This window comes from Podarcis filfolensis, assembly GCF_964270895.1.
Source record: "Podarcis filfolensis genome assembly, chromosome: 17".
NCBI classification, from domain to species: Eukaryota; Metazoa; Chordata; class Lepidosauria; order Squamata; family Lacertidae; genus Podarcis; species Podarcis filfolensis.
In genome coordinates, this window is record NC_139621.1 from 13,977,325 (window position 1) to 13,997,481 (window position 20,157).

At 45.5% G+C, this 20,157-nt stretch overlaps 3 protein-coding genes across 7 annotated transcripts in view; 1 reads left to right on the top strand and 2 right to left on the bottom strand.

Moving 5' to 3' along the window:
• Positions 1-19,769, top strand: part of HACD4 (3-hydroxyacyl-CoA dehydratase 4) — a 32,803-nt gene extending 13,034 nt beyond the window's left edge. Inside the window, exons 4-7 of the mRNA XM_083594101.1 lie at positions 7,576-7,688; positions 10,308-10,414; positions 15,051-15,182; positions 17,144-19,769. Coding sequence (XP_083450227.1) covers positions 7,576-7,688; positions 10,308-10,414; positions 15,051-15,182; positions 17,144-17,226 — 435 coding nt within the window. The 3' untranslated portion in view covers positions 17,227-19,769. The remainder of the gene's footprint in view (positions 1-7,575; positions 7,689-10,307; positions 10,415-15,050; positions 15,183-17,143) is intronic.
• ACER2 (alkaline ceramidase 2) overlaps positions 7,934-20,157 on the bottom strand; it is a 529,013-nt gene continuing 516,789 nt past the window's right edge. For both annotated transcript variants that reach the window (XR_014543031.1, XR_014543032.1), the window contains one exon: positions 7,934-8,127. The gene's annotated coding sequence lies outside the window, so the exon portion shown is untranslated. The remainder of the gene's footprint in view (positions 8,128-20,157) is intronic.
• Positions 19,189-20,157, bottom strand: part of FOCAD (focadhesin) — a 127,595-nt gene continuing 126,626 nt past the window's right edge. For all 4 annotated transcript variants that reach the window (XR_014542964.1, XM_083592739.1, XM_083592738.1 and 1 more), the window contains exon 44: positions 19,189-19,635. Coding sequence is in view for 3 of the 4 variants with exons in the window: in XM_083592739.1 (XP_083448865.1) it covers positions 19,562-19,635 (74 nt within the window). In the remaining variant the exon portion in view is untranslated. The remainder of the gene's footprint in view (positions 19,636-20,157) is intronic.

The following is a 20,157-nucleotide window of genomic DNA, read 5'->3' on the forward strand; positions in this document are numbered from 1 at the left end:
AGGCCATCAGCACTGGACTGGTCCAGGTAGAACGATGGGGTGGAGACGCTCCTTCAGATATACTGGATCGAGGCTGTTTAGGGCTTTAAAGGCCAGCACCAACACTTTGAATTGTGCTCAGAAATGTACTGGGAACCAATGTAGGTCTTTTAGGACCGGTGTTATGTGGTCTCGGCGGCCGCTCCCAGTCACCAGTCTGGCTGCCGCACTGTGGATTAGTTGTAGTTTCCGGGTCACCTTCAAAGGTAGCTCCACATAGAGTCCATAGCACCATAAAGCACATCGCTATCCATTTCGGTACCTTTGGTTTCAGCAGGATTTAGGGTTATAGTAGCATATGGAGAGCCTGTGCAATGTCAACGCCATTAGAGCTAAACTGGGAGCCTTCAGATGTTTTTGGACGACAAATCCCATAATCTTCAACCACTTGCCAGGCTGACTGGAGCTGATGGGAATTGGAGCCCAACAATATCTGGAGGTCCACAAACCCTGTGTTGGAGATATAAAATGAAGCGTTTTAAAGAAGCACAAAACTGCAGAGTTGGAAGGGATCTCCAAGGGCCATCTAGTCAACCCCCTTTGATGCAGGAGTCTCGTCATCTTCATGGTGAGGAGGCTGTCCCTCATGGAGGCTGTCTGCAGTGGTGACCTCTATAATGCAGAGCAGGGAACACCTAGACAACCAGCACAGCAGGGAAAAACCAGTGGTTTCCTTAACTACATTTTAAGGAACATCTGTATTTTAATAAGCATTGACAATATTAACAATGACTGACCGTGTGAAACCAGAACTTCACAACTGGGGCACTGGATCCACTGAAATAAATGGATCATAGAAGTGCTTAGTGGAGTTATGGACCGTCCTCCATTGCAAGCTGGCCTGGGCCAACTCAGGAACGAGCCCTGGATCCAGCCCTGAGCAGGAGGGTTCAGTTCTGCTATGTGTGCGGGTGGCACTGTGGTCTAAACCACTGAGCCTCTTGGGCACAGAAGGTTAGCCGTTCGAATCCCCATGATGGGGTGAGCTCCCGTTGCTCTGTCCCAGCTCCTGCCAACCTGGCAGTTCAAAACCACACCAGAACAAGTAGATAAATAGGTATCACTGCAGCGGGAAGGTACCAAACGGCGTTTCTGTGCGCTCTGGCTTCCATCATGGTGTTCTGTTGCACCAGAAGTGGTTTAGTCATGCTGGCCACATGACCCAGAAAGCTGTCATTCCTTGCAGGAAACGTGCCAGCAGAGCATAGCCCTGCAGCCTTCCCACCCAATGCACCCACCCCTGACAACCTGCAGTCACACCAGGTCTATCTTGATCCAATCTGCCCAAGCCTGGATCCCCCTCAAAGTGGTCCGATTCAGTTCAGGATACAGCAAAATCTGGTGCAGCTTCTCCACCCAGTGCCTTCCTTTAGATCAGCCTTTCTCAACCTGTGGGTCCTCAGATGTTGTTGAACAAGAACTCCCATCACCCCTAGCTAGCAAGGCCAGAGCTCAGGGATGATGGGAGTTGTAGTCCAACAACATCTGGGGACCCACAGGTTGAGAACCTCTGCTCTAGATGATGATGATGATGATGATGATGATGATGATGATGGGAGGGTAAAGAAAGAAAGGGGTGGGTCACAAAATCTCTTTCCCCCTGCAATAAGAGCAAGTCTGCTTTTGCTGAACCTGGAGGAGAAAATACTGTTCTTAAAGATAATATGAGGTCATGAAGGCCGCATGAGTTTTTCAGCATTCCTAGGAAGGAACACATTGAGTCATCCATTGCAGCAGGCTGTTCTTACAGTTACCAACCAGATGGTTCCTGCATTGCAGAGCGTTGGGCTAGATGATCCTCATGGCCCCTTTAGGATGCGGGTGGTGCTGTGGTCTAAACCACTGAGCCTCTTGGGCTTGCTGATCAGAAGGTCAGCAGTTCGAATCCCCACAACAGGGTGAGCTCCCGTTGCTCTGTTCCAGCTCCTGCCAACCTAGTAGTTTGAAAGCACACCAGTGCAAGTAGATAAATAGGTACCACTGCAGCAGGAAGGTAAACAGTGTTTCCATGCGCTCCGGTTTCCGTCATGGTGTCCCGTTGCGCCAGAAGTGGTTTAGTCCTGCTGGCCACATGACCTGGAAAGCTGTCTGTGGACAAACACTGGCTCCCTTGGCCTGAAAGTGAGACGAGCGCCTCAACCCCATAGTCGCCTTTGACTGGACTAACCATCCAGGGGTCCTTTACCTTTTACCACGGTCCCTTCCAACTCTATGATTCTTTGAAACTCACAAGCAACAGCATCCTCACCACTTGTAATTTCCAGGAAATGGCATGCAAACGCACATTGTCTTCAACTGTGAGGGTGGAACACTGCCATCACGGCTAGCAGCCACTGATAGCCATATTCCCCCCAAATTTGTTTAATCCTCTTTTAAAGCCACCCAAGAACTATTTGGACTATCTGCCTCAGGCACCAAAATTTATTGGGCTGGCCTTGATTTTCCATGATCTGATTCCGGAAAGGCCCCTTCTCTCCCTACAAGAAAGGCTGTGTGTCATACATTTACTGCTTTGTTTATATCTTACCCCCTTTAAAAAAATGCAATTTGTGGATTACACTGTGTCTGGGTTTCATTTTTCATCTTCGGGAAGCAAGGGAAAGAATTCTTTGCCGTCTGGAGCAGAACATGGCGCACACATCTGTGATCTCCTAGAGAAGCTGTGATTTGGCAATGCATGTTTTTTTGGTCTTCTATGGATTTAACTTGTGCTATTTCACAGAAACTGAGCTGCTGTCAAGTTAGAGGGAGCGGGGAGAGGAGGAGGAAATTCCAAAGAGCACGAATGAAAAATAAAACCTCCTTGTTTACATTTTGTAAAATGACTGCACAGGCTTTCAATTTCTGCTTTCGGAAGCGAGGGCACGGGCTTTCGGACTTAAATTTATTTTTGACCCAAGAGTAAAGCGGAGGAAAACTTTAGAGACCACATCCTTTCATTACTTAAGCAAAAATCTCTTTGTTCTAGGCTATGTGAACATTTGCATCCTAAAATGCAGTGAGGTTCTTTTCCCCTGCTGTGTTTTAAGTTGCATTTACAGGTTTATGTACACACCAAACAAATGGCAGGAATGCCTTTTTGTTTTCTGCACTCCTGCAACCCTCCACCACAAAAAGCTCCTATTCATGAAGCTGGCATCCATGGATGTGCAATGGCTGTCTCAGCTTTATACACCTCTGCTTAATTGCAGAGTCAACATGGCGTAAGTTTTCCTTTTGGATTGAAACTACAGGATAGCTCTGCATTATGGGTAAAGCCATGTGTACACAGATGCCAAACATGCTGGTGGGAGTGTGCTGGAGCAAGAGTAAATGGAAATGTGTACACAGCCCTATTAGTTGAGGGTTTTGCTCTCAGGACTCATCTTGCGCCTCATTTCAGCCTGTAATTTCTACAGGCCCAAACCATAAATCAGAATAAATCAGGCCCAAACCATAAATCAGAATAAATCAGGCCAAAACCATAAATCATAATAAATCAGGCCCAAACCATAAATCAGAATGGGCTAGGGACAAAGGTGAGAGCTGTTTCCTAGTTCTGCTAGATCTCTCAGCGGATTTTGACACCTTCGATCTTAACATCCTTCTGGACTGAGCACAATTCAAAGTGTTGGTGCTGACCTTTAAAGCCCTAAATGGCCTCGGTCCAGTATACCTGAAGGAGCGTCTCCACCCTCATCGTTCTACCCTGACACTGAGGTCCAGCACCGAGGTCCTTCTGGCGGTTCCCTCACTGCGAGAAGCTAAGTTACAGGGAACCAGGCAGAGGGCCTTCTCGGTAGTGGCATCCGCCCTGTGGAATGCCCTCCCACCAAATGTCAAAGAGAAAAATAACTACCAAACTTTTAGAAGACATCTAAAGGCAGCCCTGTTTAGCGAAGCTTTTAATGATTAATAGGTTACTGTATTTTAGTGTTTTGTTGGAAGCCGCCCAGAGTGGCTGGGGAAACCCAGCCAGATGGGCGGGGTATAAATAAATTATTATTATTATTATTATTATTATTATTATTATTATTATTATTATTATTATTATTTATTATATGGAGGAGAGATCTTGGTTATCTGGGACTTCCTGCCCCCAATTCTTTCACCACTCTAACCACAACATAGCAAAGGGTATGATGTCTGTTTTCTGTTTTCAAAGCACTTGAGATAGAATCATAGAATTTTAGAGTTAGAAGGGACCCCGAGGGCCATCTAGTCGAACCCACTGCAATGCAGGAATCTCAGCTAAAGCATCCATGGCACATGGCCATCCAACCTCTGCTTAGAAACCTCCAAGGAGGGAGAGTCCACCACCTCCTGTGGGAGACTGTTCCACTGTCAAATAGCTCTTCCTGTCAGAAAGTTTTTCCTGATGTTTAGTCTCCTTTCTTGTATCTTGAAGTCATTGGTACGAGTCCTAGCCTCCAGAGCAGGAGAAAACAAGCTTTCTCTGTCTTCCATACAACAGCCCTTGAGCTATTTGAAGATGGCTATCAACATCTTTTCTCAGTCTCCTCTTTCCCAGGCTAAACAGACCCAGCTCCTTCAACCGTTCCTCGAAAAGCTTGGTTTCCAGACCCTTAATCATCTTGGTTGCCCTCCTCTGCACACCTTCCAGATTGTCAATATCCTTCTTAAATTGGGTAGCCCAAAATTGGACACAGCATTCCTGGTGTGGTCTGACCAAGGCAGAATAGAGTGGCACTACGACTTCCCTTGATCAGGAGGACGTACTGGGAGCCAATAAAGGTCTTTCAGGACTGGTGTTATATGGTCTCGGCTGCCATATATAGCTCAGCCCAGTGCACATCACTGTCAAGTTGCAATTAAGCCCTGCTTCATTTTCTCCTCATGAGGAAGGTGAAGCTGAGAGTATGCAGTTTATTGAGGAGACTCCTCCAGGGTCATATCTCAGGGGAAATGCGGGTTCTCCAAATGCATGTTTCAAGCCTACTTTCTTCAGCTGCAACCACACTCTCTGTCCCCACCCGCTTTCAGGCAGCTGTTAATGTGTTGAAAGTTTACAGAAAGTCCTGCAAGCTAAGAAGCTGATCAGTTTTCCGTGACCAGAACCTTTTATTTTCAGGAAGTGGTCTGCATTTCTTTCCATCTTGCAAAGTCATTTGACAAAGGAAATCCTGCCTTCCAGCAAAAAAATGATAAACTGACACATCCATTTATTTTTTCATTTTAGTATATCTAATAGTTTTGTGGTTACGGCCAGTGTGGTTTACTAAAATTGCAGCTGAATACTAGAGGATCTGAAATAGCAAAAGTGCTGCAAGATACGCAACTTCCTTTTTGGTATGAGGGAGGGGGGAAATAGCAAGCCCCCCAAAGCTGATGGGACCATTCTGCTCAGGGCTAATATAGGAGCTTCAGAATGATGCTGGGATGTTTTCCCTGGAACATTTTCCCTGGAACAAGAAAGATCTATAACCCTCCTTTCACATGCTTTGGTCCTGATTCTGAACACACACACCCCAAATTGTACCTGCAATTTATAAAATGAAATGCATCCATTTCATTCACCAAATTAACATCGTATGTAAAGGTAAAGGGACCCCTGACCAATATTAGGTCCAGTCAACTCTGGGGTTGCGGCGCTCATCTCGCTTTATTGGCCAAGGGAGCTGGCATACAGCTTCTGGGTCATGTGGCCAGCATGACTAAGCTGCTTCCGGCGAACCAGAGCAGCGCACGGAAATGCCGTTTACCTTCCAGCCAGAGCGGTACCTATTTATCTACTTGCACTTTGACGTGCTTTCAAACTGCTAGGTTGGCAGGAGCAGGGACCGAGCAACGGGAGCTCACCCCGCCACAGGGATTCGAACTGCCGACCTTCTGATGTGCCTTGGCAAGAGGAAGCAGATGGTGCTTTTACTCAGAGGGTGATGGGTAGAAGTCATTGCAGATGGCAGGGGGTGGCGTCCAGATGGCAGCAGATGACAACCTCTCTCCAGTCCTCCTCCCACCTTGCAAGTACCGGGTGGCCAGGCTGACAAATCATATTCCTGGACCTTGGTTATTGTTTCATCTGGCAGTACATTCTTTTAACTCCATCATATAGATTAATATGTTGCCAGCAGGGGGGAAGTATTCTGGCTATTTCTTCTACCCTGCTTATGGACTGTTTTGATAATAAGCGGTATATAAGGATGGGTATATAAGGAGGGACGTGGGTGGCGTTGTGGGTTAAACCACAGAGTCTAGGGCTTGCCGATCAGAAGGTCGGTGGTTCGAATCCCCGTGACGGGGTGAGCTCCCGTTGCTCGGTCCCTGCTCATGCCAACCTAGCAGTTCAAAAGCACGTCAAAGTGCAAGTAGATAAATAGGTACCACTCCGGCGGGAAGGTAAATGATGTGTGCTGCTCTGGTTTCGCCAGAAGCGGCTTATGCATGCTGGCCACATGACCCGGAAGCTGTACGCCGGCTCCCTTGGCCAGTAAAGCGATATGATTGCAGCAACCCCAGAGTCATCCACGACTGGACCTAATGGTCAGGGGTCCCTTTACCTTTAAGGATGCAAAGTAAAATTAATTCCAACGGTATCGCGAGAGTCTGCTGAGCATGCAAATCCAGTGGCCAAGGGCAACAGTTGTTGTTGTTGTTGCTTGAATTTATATACCACCCTATACCTGGGAGTCTCAGGGCGGTTCACAGAATAAAATCAAGATATAAAACCACAAGATACCTAATAATAATAAAAACAACAACCCAATAGGCACCCCCCCAAAAAAACATTTTAAAAGGGCATAGGATGTCAATCAAATCAACCAAAGGCCTGGTTAAAAAGGAACATTTTTGCCTGGTGCCTAAAGGTGTGTAATAAAGGTGCCAGGCAAACTTCCCTGGGGGGAGCATTCCACAGACGGGGAGCCACTGCAGAGAAGACCCCGCTCTCGAGTTGCCACCCTCTGGACTTCACATGGAAAAGGCACACAAAGAAGGACCTCAGATTATGAACTCAGGGTCCGGGTAGGTTGATATGGAAAGAGGTGGTTACAAAGAGAGGCTTTTGCATAAAATACTGGGTGGCGAATAAGGTAGGAGAGGCAGGACCACAGAACGCAGCCGTAAAACACAGAATGTGTGACTGTGGGGGCATCTGTACGAAATGCTTCTATCGCCTTGATTCTTTCTGCAACACGGCTGCTGCCATGCAAGCTGTTTTCCTCCTCCATTTAAAACAGGCTGCTTCTAGATGACCTGTTTATTGAGCATTCAACCTGATTTTTATTTGTGGGGAGATTAGATGGTGCTATTTAATTTCTTCTGATTTGTTTGTGGGGAGGTTAGATGGTGTCGTGTTGAGCCAAGTGTCACCTCACACTTTCCAGGGCATTTTGCTGCCCTTGTCCCTGTCGCAAAAAGTTGAATCTCTCAAGGAAATGGGTTTCGCCAGTATGTGCTTTAGTCCCATCCCAAAATACCATCCGTCCGGAAGCACCCAGAATCTCACACGTACCTTTCCCGTCACACAAAGCAGAGGCTACAGCTGCTGAAGAACCCAATCCATCGCCTTATCCTCTGCTCTTCCCTCATTTCCAGATCGCAGAAAGAATCATCATCTTATTTGTTGTGATTGTCAGTCAAGAAGAAATTCAAGGAAAATGTGTTGTGTGCATCTTATTCTTCCTCTGGAGTTTCCTTGATGTAGTCAGGTAAGAACTTGACACAGACATGCACGTCCCTCCGAAGTAAACCAAATGGTTTTTCTTTCGGCCTTCCATATCTAGATTCGGCAGGCGATTGAGTTTCATTATCTGGTCTGCTTCTCCTGCAAAAGCAAATCCTGGGAAGACTAGAAAAAGGACAAAGTGTGGGCACTCCCTCACTTACTCCCAGCATTACTTATCGCTTTGGCCTTGCTGCTAGCTGCAGTCTACAAATTGTGTATTTTCCTAGATTTTTCATCATCAATCTTTATTACGGTCCAGAGACCCAACAAATCATTACAAAGCAATACACAATTCATACAGCCTACCTCCAGGTTAAACAAGCATTTCGTTCAGAATATAGGGATCATTTGTTCTTGCAACCACCGATAAAAACTTTGCCACTGCTAATGTTCTAGCATTTGTCCGGTCTTCCAGTAGGAACCTGACATAGTGAGCCTCTGATTTTCCCGGGAAAGGTACCAGCAAGGGTAGTATCAGTTCAGCCCTGGCTTGCTCATATTTTGCACAATGCAACAAAATATGTTTTATGGAATCGATGTCTTGAGCACACGAGCAAAGTCTGTCCTGGTAGGAAACTCCTCTCAACCTGCCATCCAACACTGCAGAAGGAAAGACATTTAGTCTGGCTTTGGTGAAAAGCCTTCGATATTTTGGTACTGTCAGGTTTTTAATGTAAGATGTTAACTTAAAGACATACCCATATTGTACTCTTATTGCCAGCGGACTACAGACTGCGTGTGATCGAGATTGCAAGTCACTGTGTGTATTATCCCATAATCTTTGCTTTAATATCTTTTGGGCGCCATCATAACCCAGGTAATACAGTTGGGGGGGGAAGACAGACCAATAGAGGTGGCTTTTTTAGCCATGGTTTTCTGCCATTTACTGACAAATTCCTCATTGGTCAGGTGTTGGTACACAGCCTTCCCAAGATTAAACACTGAACCTAGATTTTTAGAAACAGAGAGAGAGATACCCAGAAACCGTGTGGATTAAATTGGTTGCTTTGGGCCATTGCTTGGGTCCCCCAACCAGATCCGCGGCCTGATCTAAGGCAGGTTGCAAGTGCAACTTGATCACCATACGTGTGTATATATGGTAAGAAGACTAATAAATTAGTCTGCATATTCCTGTTTGGGATAAAGGTGGGTCCCAGGTCTGATAAAGCTGAAGGCCACAGCTTTAGGCTGCACCGAGAGAAGGGGGCACAGTTCTGTCGGAAGAGCAAAAAATGTGAGCAAACTGGTTTTTCAAGGTTCCTGCTATTTACCTGAGGCAACAGAGATAAAGCAAGCAACATAGTCAACTACCTAGTAAATCCAAGCAACATAGAACTCTTGAGAAAAGAGGTGGGTGCTCTCGCCTTCCAAACACAGCAGCCCTTAGAGATTCGAGTGGTTATCTTTTATGTGGACAATCAAGTTTAGACATTGCCTGTCTGCCTATTTCCTACTGGGAGAGAGGACAATATCATTTTAGAAGCTCCAGAGTTTGTGGGTCATTTAATGGCAGCTGAAATGGATAGATTATGTAGCACCAGCAAGTTTGACGTGTAAAATTAGAGATCAGAAAGAGACCAGTTTTAAAGGAGATTGGAAAATGTTTGTAGGAGACGTAAAAACTCAGTGTAAATATGTTAAAAGACAAATAGGATTTGAGTAAGAACAGCACTGGGGGTGAACTTTTTGTTTTTCTTTTGTGATAAGGTGAAGGTATAGAATAATATGCAGCGTGAATTGAATTTTTGAGGGAATCAGGGAGGGAGGGAGGGAGGGAGGGAGGGGATGTCGTAGGTGGAATGACGAATTGTCAAATTTGAAATGTTGTAGAATTGTTTGTTAAAAATTTTTGAAAAAAATTAATGTAAGGAGTTTTCAGATGGCTAACTGCGCAGCCTCACTCAGACGTAAGTCTTATTGAACCCATGCAAGTTGGGTTGGGGTTGTGTGATTTAGCTTGCAAACAAAGGAGCAATACAAAAGAGCAACACTGTGTCTCTGTGAAGTCCCAATAAACACTGGCTGTGGAGATCGAGTCCAGTAACATCTCGAAGGCACCACAACTATGGCTCCCCTTATTCTTTGGCTTCCCATCTTCCTCACATTTTGGGGATCAGGATTGGTGAAATGATACCTTTGAAGTTCTACCAACTGAGCTATCACAGCAGTCAAGTTGCTGCTTAAAAGGAGACTTCTTATAAATCTCTGAAAGTCACAAAATATGCACTCTTGATGGATTCTCTTGAAAACATAGAACCAAATAAACATAAGTATGGTTCTATGTTTTCAAGGGAATCCATCAAGAGTGCATATTTTGTGACTTTCAGAGATTTGTAAGATTTCTGTTTATTTGGTTTTGCAGAGAGTGCATATTTCATATATTTCATACCGTTCAATGTTCTGTATAGATTATATAAAGAGCTCATATTGACATTGCATTGTTGTACTTAGTCATCGTGTTGCCTTGGATATTACTGATAATTGTTTGCAACACAGGGGTTTAATTGTCTGGTTACTAAAAGGAGATTTCAGCTATTCAGCATCTTCAGCAGTGAAAAATCAGAACTTGTCTCACCCTCTTTTCACCTGCTTTTTATTCTAGATATACTTACTGTATGCTGGCAGTAACAGGAACATATTTTCGAGAATTGACGTGGCTCCATTATACGCTATGGATTCCTTTGTATCCTCTGTCGGTTTTGGCTGAAGGTAAAGGCAGAGGGAGGGCATATGAAGAAGCCTGCCTGATTTCTAAGGCTACCACCCTAGGCATACTTGCTCAGGAGTAATGCTCATTGAATCCAAAGGGGCTTACTTTTGAGTAGAGGTGGAGGAAAAATTCAATTCAACACACATTTAAAGCAGACCCTTTGCAATGCTGCAAATGCAAGATGCAAATTGCAACAGAGCTATCTTTCAAAATTTGCTCTCATCCTTTGTGATGCAGTCTCCAAACCAATGTTCACAAGCCCCAATCGTGACGAGTAATGGCTGGGGAAAATGGGAGCAGCAATTCGGCAATATCTGAAAAGACACAGTCTGCTGCAAAGAGACGGAACACCATCAAACTTTATTTCAGAATAGTTACCGTATTTTTCGCACCATAGGGCGCACCGGACCATAGGGCGCACCTAGTTTTTAGACGGGGAGATCAATTTAAAAAAATCTCCCCCCCCCCAGCCCCAAAGAGCAGCGTACAGGCTGCGCACAACCTCTCCCTGCCGGATGGGTTGCGCGCGGCTATGTCACAAGCCAAGGCAGCCAGCGGGATGGATCGTGCTGGCTGTTTTGGCTTCCTCTCCCTGCCGGAGGGGTTGCGTGCGGCTATGGAACAAGCCAAGGCAGTGAGCGGGATGGATCCCGCTGGCTGCTTTGGCTTCCTCTTTAGCCCCGCGCAATCCCTCCCTGCCGGGAGAGGCTGCGTGGAGCTAAAGAAGCCATAGCCCCGTGCAGCCTCTCCCTGCCGGAGGGGTTGCGCGCGGCTATGGCACAAGCCTGCATTCGCTCCATAGGATGCACACACATTTCCCCTCAATTTTTGGAGGGGAAAAACTGCGTCCAGTGGAGCGAAAAATACGGTAATTGTGTACTGAACATTAAAAAATCTTGACAGAATTGTAAGTGATTATTCAAAACCTGCTAAAGAGTTCAAGTCTTTGCATTGATTCTGCATGCAGGCCAAAAATGGTTCCCAGTCTTTCTTGAAGGATTTTTTTGTCCTTATTTTGAAGTCTCTCTGTTATTAGCAAAAGTTATATAATTTATAAGTTAAAATATAAAAAAGGAGGGGGAAAGGCAATATGCAGGCATAACATTATGGTGAAATAAACCCAAGAAGGAGGTTGAGGGAAGTCCAGGGGGAATGGGGAAATTTTGAAATTGTGAATAATAATAATTGTTATGATGTAATATTGAAAAAATGGAAAATTGAATTAAAATATTATATAAATTATATAATTATATATTTAAAAAATCTTGACAGAATTTCAAATATCTAAATTCTCCATAGAGCACATCTGTGACAAACATGAAACCCTTCCCACCATGGACTGTCGGCCATTTTTTGCCTCCCAACTATCACCAACTTTCCTACAGCTTTCAAATGGGTTTTGAAAGACTATGAAAATCTGCTCGCCAAAGCAAACCAATGCATTGCAAGCAGAGAGCTCTGTGTCCCTCCAGACATGCAGACAGAAGGTCCCACTTTCAACCTCTGGCATCCTGAAACCCTGGAGAGCTGCAGACCAAAGATCTGACTCAGCAGAAGACAGTTTGCTATGCTCCTATTTCAGGGAGCCTGGACTGGAGGCTTTGATTTATTGTGCTGTCATAGCTGCAGATTAATGCTCTATCGAGAGGCCCAGAGGGTGGCAACACGAGAACAGGGCCTTCTCTGCGGTGGCTCCCTGTCTGTTGAATGTTCTCCCCAGGGAAGTTTGCCTGGCGCCTTCACCTTTAGGCACCGGGCAAAAACGTTCCTCTTTAACCAGGCCTTTGGTTGACCTGATCAACATCCCATACACTTTTAAAATGTGGCTCTTTTGGAGGGGGGGTATTATTGTTATTGTTTTTATTTCATATACTGTGATCCTTTTATGTGAAGCGCCCTCAGACCTCCAGGTATAGGGCGGAATATAAATTTAATAATAATAATAATAATAATAATAATAATAATAATAATAATAATAATTTATTATGCATTTCAAGCACTAAACCTTTCTGGTGACTACATTACACTCCATCCAAAGTACAGAGTATCTGCCCTGCTAAAAATTGACTTTTATATGGAGTTTAAAACCTGCCTGTCCATTGTGCTTGACATTTGTTTGTTGTTTAGTCATTTAGTCGTGTCCGACTCTTCGTGACCCCATGGACCAGAGCACGCCAGGCACTCCTGTCTTCCACTGCCTCCCACAGTTTGGTCAGACTCATGTTTGTAGCTTCGAGAACGCTGTCCAACCATCTTGTCCTCTGTTGTCCCCTTCTTCTTGTGCCCTCAATCTTTCCCAACATCAGGGTCTTTTCCAGGGAGTCTTCTCTTCTCATGAGGTGGCCAGAGTATTGGAACCTCAGCTTCACGATCTGTCCTTCCAGTGAGCACTCAGGGCTGATTTCCTTCAGAATGGAGAGGTTTGATCTTCTTGCAGTCCATGGGACTCTCAAGAGTCTCCTCCAGCGCCATAATTCAAAAACATCAATTCTTTGGCGATCAGCCTTCTTTATGGTCCAGCTCTCACTTCCATACATCACTACCGGGAAAACCATGGCTTTAACTATACGGACCTTTGTTGGTAAGGTGATGTCTCTGCTTTTTAAGATGTTGTCTAGGTTTGCCATCGCCTTTCTCCCAAGGAGCAGGCGTCTTTTAATTTCGTGGCTGCTGTCACCATCTGCAGTGATCATGGAGCCCAAGAAAGTAAAATCTCTCACTGCCTCCATTTCTTCCCCTTCTATTTGCCAGGAGGTGATGGGCCCAGTGGCCATGATCTTCGTTTTTTTGACGTTGAGCTTCAAACCACATTTTGCGCTCTCCTCTTTCACCCTCATTAAAAGGTTCTTTAATTCCTCCTCACTTTCTGCCATCAAGGTTGTGTCATCTGCATATCTGAGGTTGTTGATATTTCTTCCGGCAATCTTAATTCCGGCTTGGGATTCATCCAGCCCAGCCTTTTGCATGATGAATTCTGCATATAAGTTAAATAAGCAGGGAGACAATATACAGCCTTGCCGTACTCCTTTCCCAATTTTGAACCAATCAGTTGTTCCATATCCAGTTCTAACTGTAGCTTCTTGTCCCACATAGAGATTTCTCAGGAGACAGATGAGATGATCAGGCACTCCCATTTCTTTAAGAACTTGCCATAGTTTGCTGTGGTCGACACAGTCCAAGGCTTTTGCATAGTCAATGAAGCCGAAGTAGATGTCTTTCTGGAATTCTCTATCTTTCTCCATAATCCAGCGCATGTTTGCAATTTGGTCTCTGGTTCCTCTGCCCCTTCGAAATCCAGCTTGCACTTCTGGGAGTTCTCGGTCCAAATACTGCTTAAGCCTGCCTTGTAGAATTTTAAGCATAACCTTGCTAGCGTGTGAAATGAGTGCAATTGTGCAGTAGTTGGAGCATTCTTTGGCACTTCCCTTCTTTGGGATTGGGATGTAGACTGATCTTCTCCAATCCTCTGGCCACTGCTGAGTTTTCCAAACTTGCTGGCATATTGAGTGTAGCACCTTAACAGCATCATCTTTTAAAATTTTAAATAGTTCAGCTGGAATATCATCACTTCCACTGGCCTTGTTATTAGCAGTGCTTTCTAAGGCCCATTTGACTTCACTCTCCAGGATGTCTGGCTCAAGGTCAGCAACCACACTACCTGGGGTATACGAGACATCCATTTCTTTCTGGTATAGTTCCTCTGTGTATTCTTTCCACCTCTTCTTGATGTCTTCTGCTTCTGTTAGGTCCTTTCCACTTTTGTCTTTTATTATGGAAATCTTTGTACGAAATGTTCCTTTCATATCTCCAATTTTCTTGAACAGATCTCTGGTTTTTCCCATTCTATTGTTTTCCTCTATTTCTTTGCATTGCTCGTTTAAGAAGGCCTTCTTGTCTCTTGTAGTAGATGTGATGGTCATCCGAACTGAAGTCGCCCATTCCCATCCATTTTAGTTCACTGATGCCCAGGATGTCAATATTTATTCTTGCCATCTCATTTTTTACCACATCCAGCTTACCAAGGTTCATGGTTCTTACATTCCAGGTTCCTATGCAATATTTTTCTTTACAGCATTGGACTTTCCTTTCGCTTCCAGGCATATCCGCAACTGAGCGTCCTTTCGGCTTTGGCCCAGCCGCTTCATCAGCTCTGAATCTACTTGTACTTGTCCTCCGCTCTTCCTCAGTAGCATGTTGGACGCCTTCCGACCTGAGGGGCTCATCTTCCAGCGTCATAACTTTTATATGCCTGTTGTCTTTGTCCATGGAGTTTTCTTGGCAGGGATACTGGAGTGGCTTGCCGGTTCCTGCTCCAGGTGGATCACGTTTGGTCAAAACTCTCCACTATGACCTGTCCATCTTGGGTGGCCCTGCAAGGCGTAGCTCATAGCTTCTCTGAGTTATTCAAGCCCCTTCGCCACGACAAGGCAGTGATCCATGAAGGGGTGTGCTTGACATGGAGCACAGCAAACCTCGCCTACGATAATTATAAATGGTCTTAAGTTTCATTAAGTTATCCATTATAGCTTTTTATCATAAAGGAAGGCCCAAGACCTTTAATTTTGCTATTTTGGAGATTTTTCACTTGCAAGCCACTAAATCAATTTTTTATCTATTTCCCCTCCCTCTCTCCAGAGTTTGCCATATATGAATCGCTACCTCACTTTGAAACCTACGGCACTTACTCAACGCAGCTGCCCTTACCATTCGATATACCCGTCTACTTTCCCTATGTACTAAAAATATACATGGCAATGTTGTTTGGAGGTAAGTTTTTAGTTTCTTGGCAAACACACACACACAAAACTGAGCTTGGCAAGCCTGGGGTATTGTAGCCCAAGTCTCTCAGTAGGGACTGAATTGGGAGCTGTTTGTATATATCCCTCTTCTATTTCTTGGGCCAACTGTGCTGCTGAGAGCAGCCCGCTTTTCTGCCTGGGGAGTGGACCTGAGGGAAGACTGCATCCCTCAGGTCCACTCCCCCTAGCTCCACCCCCCACGCTGCCACAGATTGGTCAATTCAAACCACATGGTTGGCGGCGCCCGTGATGCTCTGTGACAGCCGGGAGGGAGGGAGTGGCGACGGCTGCAGGACAATGGCGAGGCTCCATGGGGTGAAAGAAGCAAAAGAATACAGTGGTACCTCGGGTTACATATGCTTCAGGTTACAGACTCCGCTAACCCAGAAATAGTGCTTCAGGTTAAGAACTTTGCTTCAGGATGAGAACAGAAATTGTGCTCTGGTGGTGCAGCAGCAGCTGGAGGCCCCATTAGCTAAAGTGGTGCTTCAGGTTAAGAACAGTTTCAGGTTAAGTACGGACCTCCAGAACTAATTAACCTGAGGTACCACTGTACAGTCTTCCACAAGTGAAGAACTGGAGCTACATAATGTAACAACCATATCTGGGCATCTCTGTTATTACAGTGGTACAGTGGTATCTCTGGTTGTGAACGGGATCCGTTCCGGAGGCCCGTTCACAACCTGAACAGAACGCAACCTGCGTCTGCGCGGGTTGCGATTCACAGCTTCTGCGCATGACGTCATCTTGTGCGTCTGCGCATGCACGAGCGGTGAAACCTGGAAGTAACCCATTCCATTACTTCTGGGTCGCCGCAGGACGCAACCTGAAAACGATCAACCTGAAGCAAATGTTAACACGAGGTATGACTGTACCTTGGTTCCCAAACAGCTTAGTTGTCAAACAAATCGGCTCTCAAACGCCGCAAACCCGGAAGTGTTCTGGTTTGTGAACGTTTTTGGGAAGCCGGATGTCCGGCGCGGCTTCCGATTGAGTGCAGGAAGCTCCTGCAGCCAATCGGAAGCCGCGCCTTGGTTTTTGAACGGTTTTAGGAGTTGAACGGACTCCCGGAACGGATTAAGTTTGAGAACCAAGGTACCACTGTATTACTATTATTTATTAAATGTATTAAGTTTGTATACCACTCTATGCCCGCAGGTCTCAGGGAAGTTCACAATATAACTACAACTCTAGCCCATGTTTTGAGGGGGAAAGGGCTTGGAAGATCCCTAGACTAGGACTAGCCGCCTGAGAAACAGTTTCTATCCAAATGCGATTTTGGTTTTAAATGCAAGGTAGTCTCTGCTGGGATGCGGGTGGCGCTGTGGGTTAAACCACAAGGCCTAGAACTTGCCGATCAAAAGGTCGGCGGTTTGAATCCCCGCGACGGGGTGAGCTCCCTTTGCTCGGTCCCTGTTCCTGCCAACCTAGCAGTTCAAAAACACGTCAAAGTGCAAGTAGATAAATAGGTACCGCTCCAGTGGGAAGGTAAACGGCGTTTCTGTGTGCTGCTCTGGTTCGCCAGAAGCAGCTTAGTCATGCTGGCCACATGACCCAGAAGCTGCATGCCGGTTCCCTCGGACAGTAAAACGAGATGAACGCCGCAACCCCAGAGTCGGCCACGACTGGACCTAACGGTCAGGGGTACCTTTTAAGGTAGTCTCTCCAATCCATAATTGGATTCAATTATGGGGTATCAGAGTTTTTAGGGGGCTAACCAGGCTGGGATAGCTGGGATAGCAGGCTTGTTGGTTTTTGAATGTCTGATGCAGATTTTTTAAATTTTGTTGTTCTGTATGGGAAAATGACAATAAAGATTATTGTATCATAGAGAGACCTGAATGGGCTTCATAAGAACAAGATGTCTTTGCGTTCTCCATATTGGTTTCTACCTTCTTGCACTCAGAGCCGGTTCTGGTTTGAATTTAGGTGCGTACCTCATTGTCCGATGCCTCTACATGGAACGGACGGCTCAACTGGGAAGCTGGACCATCAAGGCCAAAAGAAGCTAGCTTACCTTTTCCTCAAGGAGTGAGGGAAGTGGCTCAGGGAAGCCTGGTGGTAAATGCCCTTCGTGAAACTAAGCACAGTAGACCATGACTTTAAAACAAGACAGTACCATGAGACAGTAATTTGGATAACTTTGGTTTAAAGACGGCAACACACGCTCTCGATAGGTAGATCCCATGACACACATGGCGTGAGGAGTGTTTGTGTGTGCAGCAGAACCCTGAATCTGGTGCAGAATTGTGATTTTTTTAAAGCACATTTGGGATTGTGGGGGATATGGCACCACAGAGCACTCAGCTGCGATAGAGCTGATTCTGAGGGTTTGCCCTCAAGGTGGGGACCTTAAAAGGGGCCCAGAACAAAAATCACCAGCAGCCCAGCCTGGGTCCTCAGGGATGCTGTGTTCTGAAGCCTGGCCCAGTAGCAGGGAGGAGGACACTAAGCCTAGCCCTCTCTGCCCAACACACTAGTTATTTATGTACACAAATATTTCAACACCCTTCTCCAAATGGAGAAACATCGCATAATGTGAGCCACCGATTTGTGCAAGCGGTAAGAGCCAGACTTGGATTACCATCCTAGTGAAAACTGCCTCAGAGCCAACACAGGCAAAATATATTGGTGCAAATATTTGGAAGATTTGGAATGTTTGTCTTAACTTTTCCCACGGAATTGGAATTTCCGGTTAAATCATTCACGAACCTCTAGCCACTGGAAACATATTTTTTGTTTAAATGTGAAAAAAGGATATCTTTGTCTCTTTCAACACATTTATGTAATGAAACCTAGAAGTTTAAAGATTTGTAATTATATATGCAAAATGGAGCAGTGAGTATATCTAAAACCAAGAGAATATTGATGTTCCATAGTGCTGTATGGATGGAGTGTCACTTGTGCAAGAGGACTTCTGCTTCCACTGTGAGAATGTCCAATTCATCTTCTCCCCCTGTGTGGTCCCAAAATCTGTTCCAAAGGGTCCTACAACCTCCTGGAGCAGTTTTCAAGGGGGGGAGAGAGAGAAGGGTAGTACTTTTGTTGGAGATGTATAAGTCTGTTGTACAAGTGGAACAGTAGTATTAGATACAAACCATGTGATATTACAGGTGAAATTCAGACTTTGCATTTCACCTATAATACCGCACAGCTTGTATCTAATGCCTGCTGTTCCACTCACACAACAAACTCTCACTAGTCCATTGAAATTTCTGCTTTTCCCCTCTGAACCCCTTAAAAACTGCTCCAGGGGGTGCAAAATGGTGTAAAAGTCAAAGGTAAGGATTGGGAAAAGGGCAAAAGATAATACTTGAGCTGATAAAACACTGTTAATCCTACAGTCCATGGGAGCCTCATAAATAAAATCAGGCTGGAGAAAATGTAAATTTCTGCTGATCTTCCATTCTGCTGTGTGCCTGGCAGGCCTCTAGATTTGGTGGTCCATTCTCTTTTGATACTCTCTTTTCCCATATGTTCAGATACCCCCCCAAAACCCCCCCCCAATGTGTCTCCCTTATCAGTCTCTCCATCCACAGCAGGTGCTGTAACCTTCCAGCAGTTTGACTTCACCCCTAAAGGCACACTCCATTGTCTCCCAAGACAGAAGGGTGCCAACCAACACATGCTATAATCCACACACAGGCATTTGCAGTAGCACCTTGGCTTATGTTACCCTCAGGTAACATAAACTTCGGGTTGCGAAAGCGGAAAACCCAGAAACGTTTCGCCCTGTGTGCATGTGCAGAAGCGCTCTACCACACCGCGCGCACAAACGGTCCCTCCAGTTGCGGAAACCTCGGGATCCGACCGGAGCTCTGGAACAGATCCCGTCCGCAACCGGAGGTACCACTGTATTAGCCAGGATCCAATGTGCTACTTTAAGAGTGCCCAAAGGCTTTACTCACAGCAGATGGGGTCTACCATTTGAATAATAAATACAAAGTCTCGAGTAAATGGGTGCACAGAAATAGTTATTTTCCTCGGATTCAAACGCTTTGCATTTATTAAATACCCTGTAGCATATTTTTTGACATGGATTCCAAACAGGCAAGATTTCCAGGCAACTTTTTAAAGTTCTATCACAAAGCTGTAGACAATTTCATCCAATGCATCACGATACTGGGTTGCACAGTATACTCTTTCTGTAATGGAACGATCTCTCTGGAACAGACAATTCTCACCCAAATGTATCACGAAGCTTTTGTTGCACTGTCAAAACTTTCTATCCGGATACAATCTTTCTGGAACGGAAAGCACGTTACACACCTTAGTGTAACCACATAACACCTCTTGGGCACCTTGCATCTTGACAACAGCTCGACATGTGAAGACGACACCAGGAGGCTACCAGCCATAAGCCTTTGTCCATACTGCCTTCTTCCTGAACTCTGGGAGAGACCGCAGAGCCAGCAGAGATGCTGAGAAAATAAGGAACATTCACAGCATTAGTCAACCCCGCAATTGCGCCTCCACAGTTATGTTTTTAAGGATACGCTGGTGTGTGTGTGCGTGAAATGAAATGAAATGAAAAAAAGGCCACGATATTTGAGAACTTTGACCCAGTGGCGTAGCGTGGGGGGTGCAGGGGGGGCCGGCCGCACCGGGCGCAACATCTGGGGGTTAGGGTTAGGGGGCGCAAATCCACGGGTTAGGGGGTGCAAATTACTTGCCTTGCCCCGGGTGCTGACAACCCACGCTACGCCACTGCTTTGACCTGTTTGATTTGACCTGTTCGATTGGTTGTCCATACGCCAACTGTGGGGCCTATAATTTCTTGCGAAAACCATGACTTTGGTTTTCTTGTAGTTCACGGCCAGCTGTTCTCTCTGGCAATAGCCTGAAAATGCTCTGATCAGTCTTCTTAGGCCTACTTTTGTTAGGGATAAGAGAAGCACGTCATCTACATATAGTAGAATTGAGATGGGTTTTGTGGCCAGTTC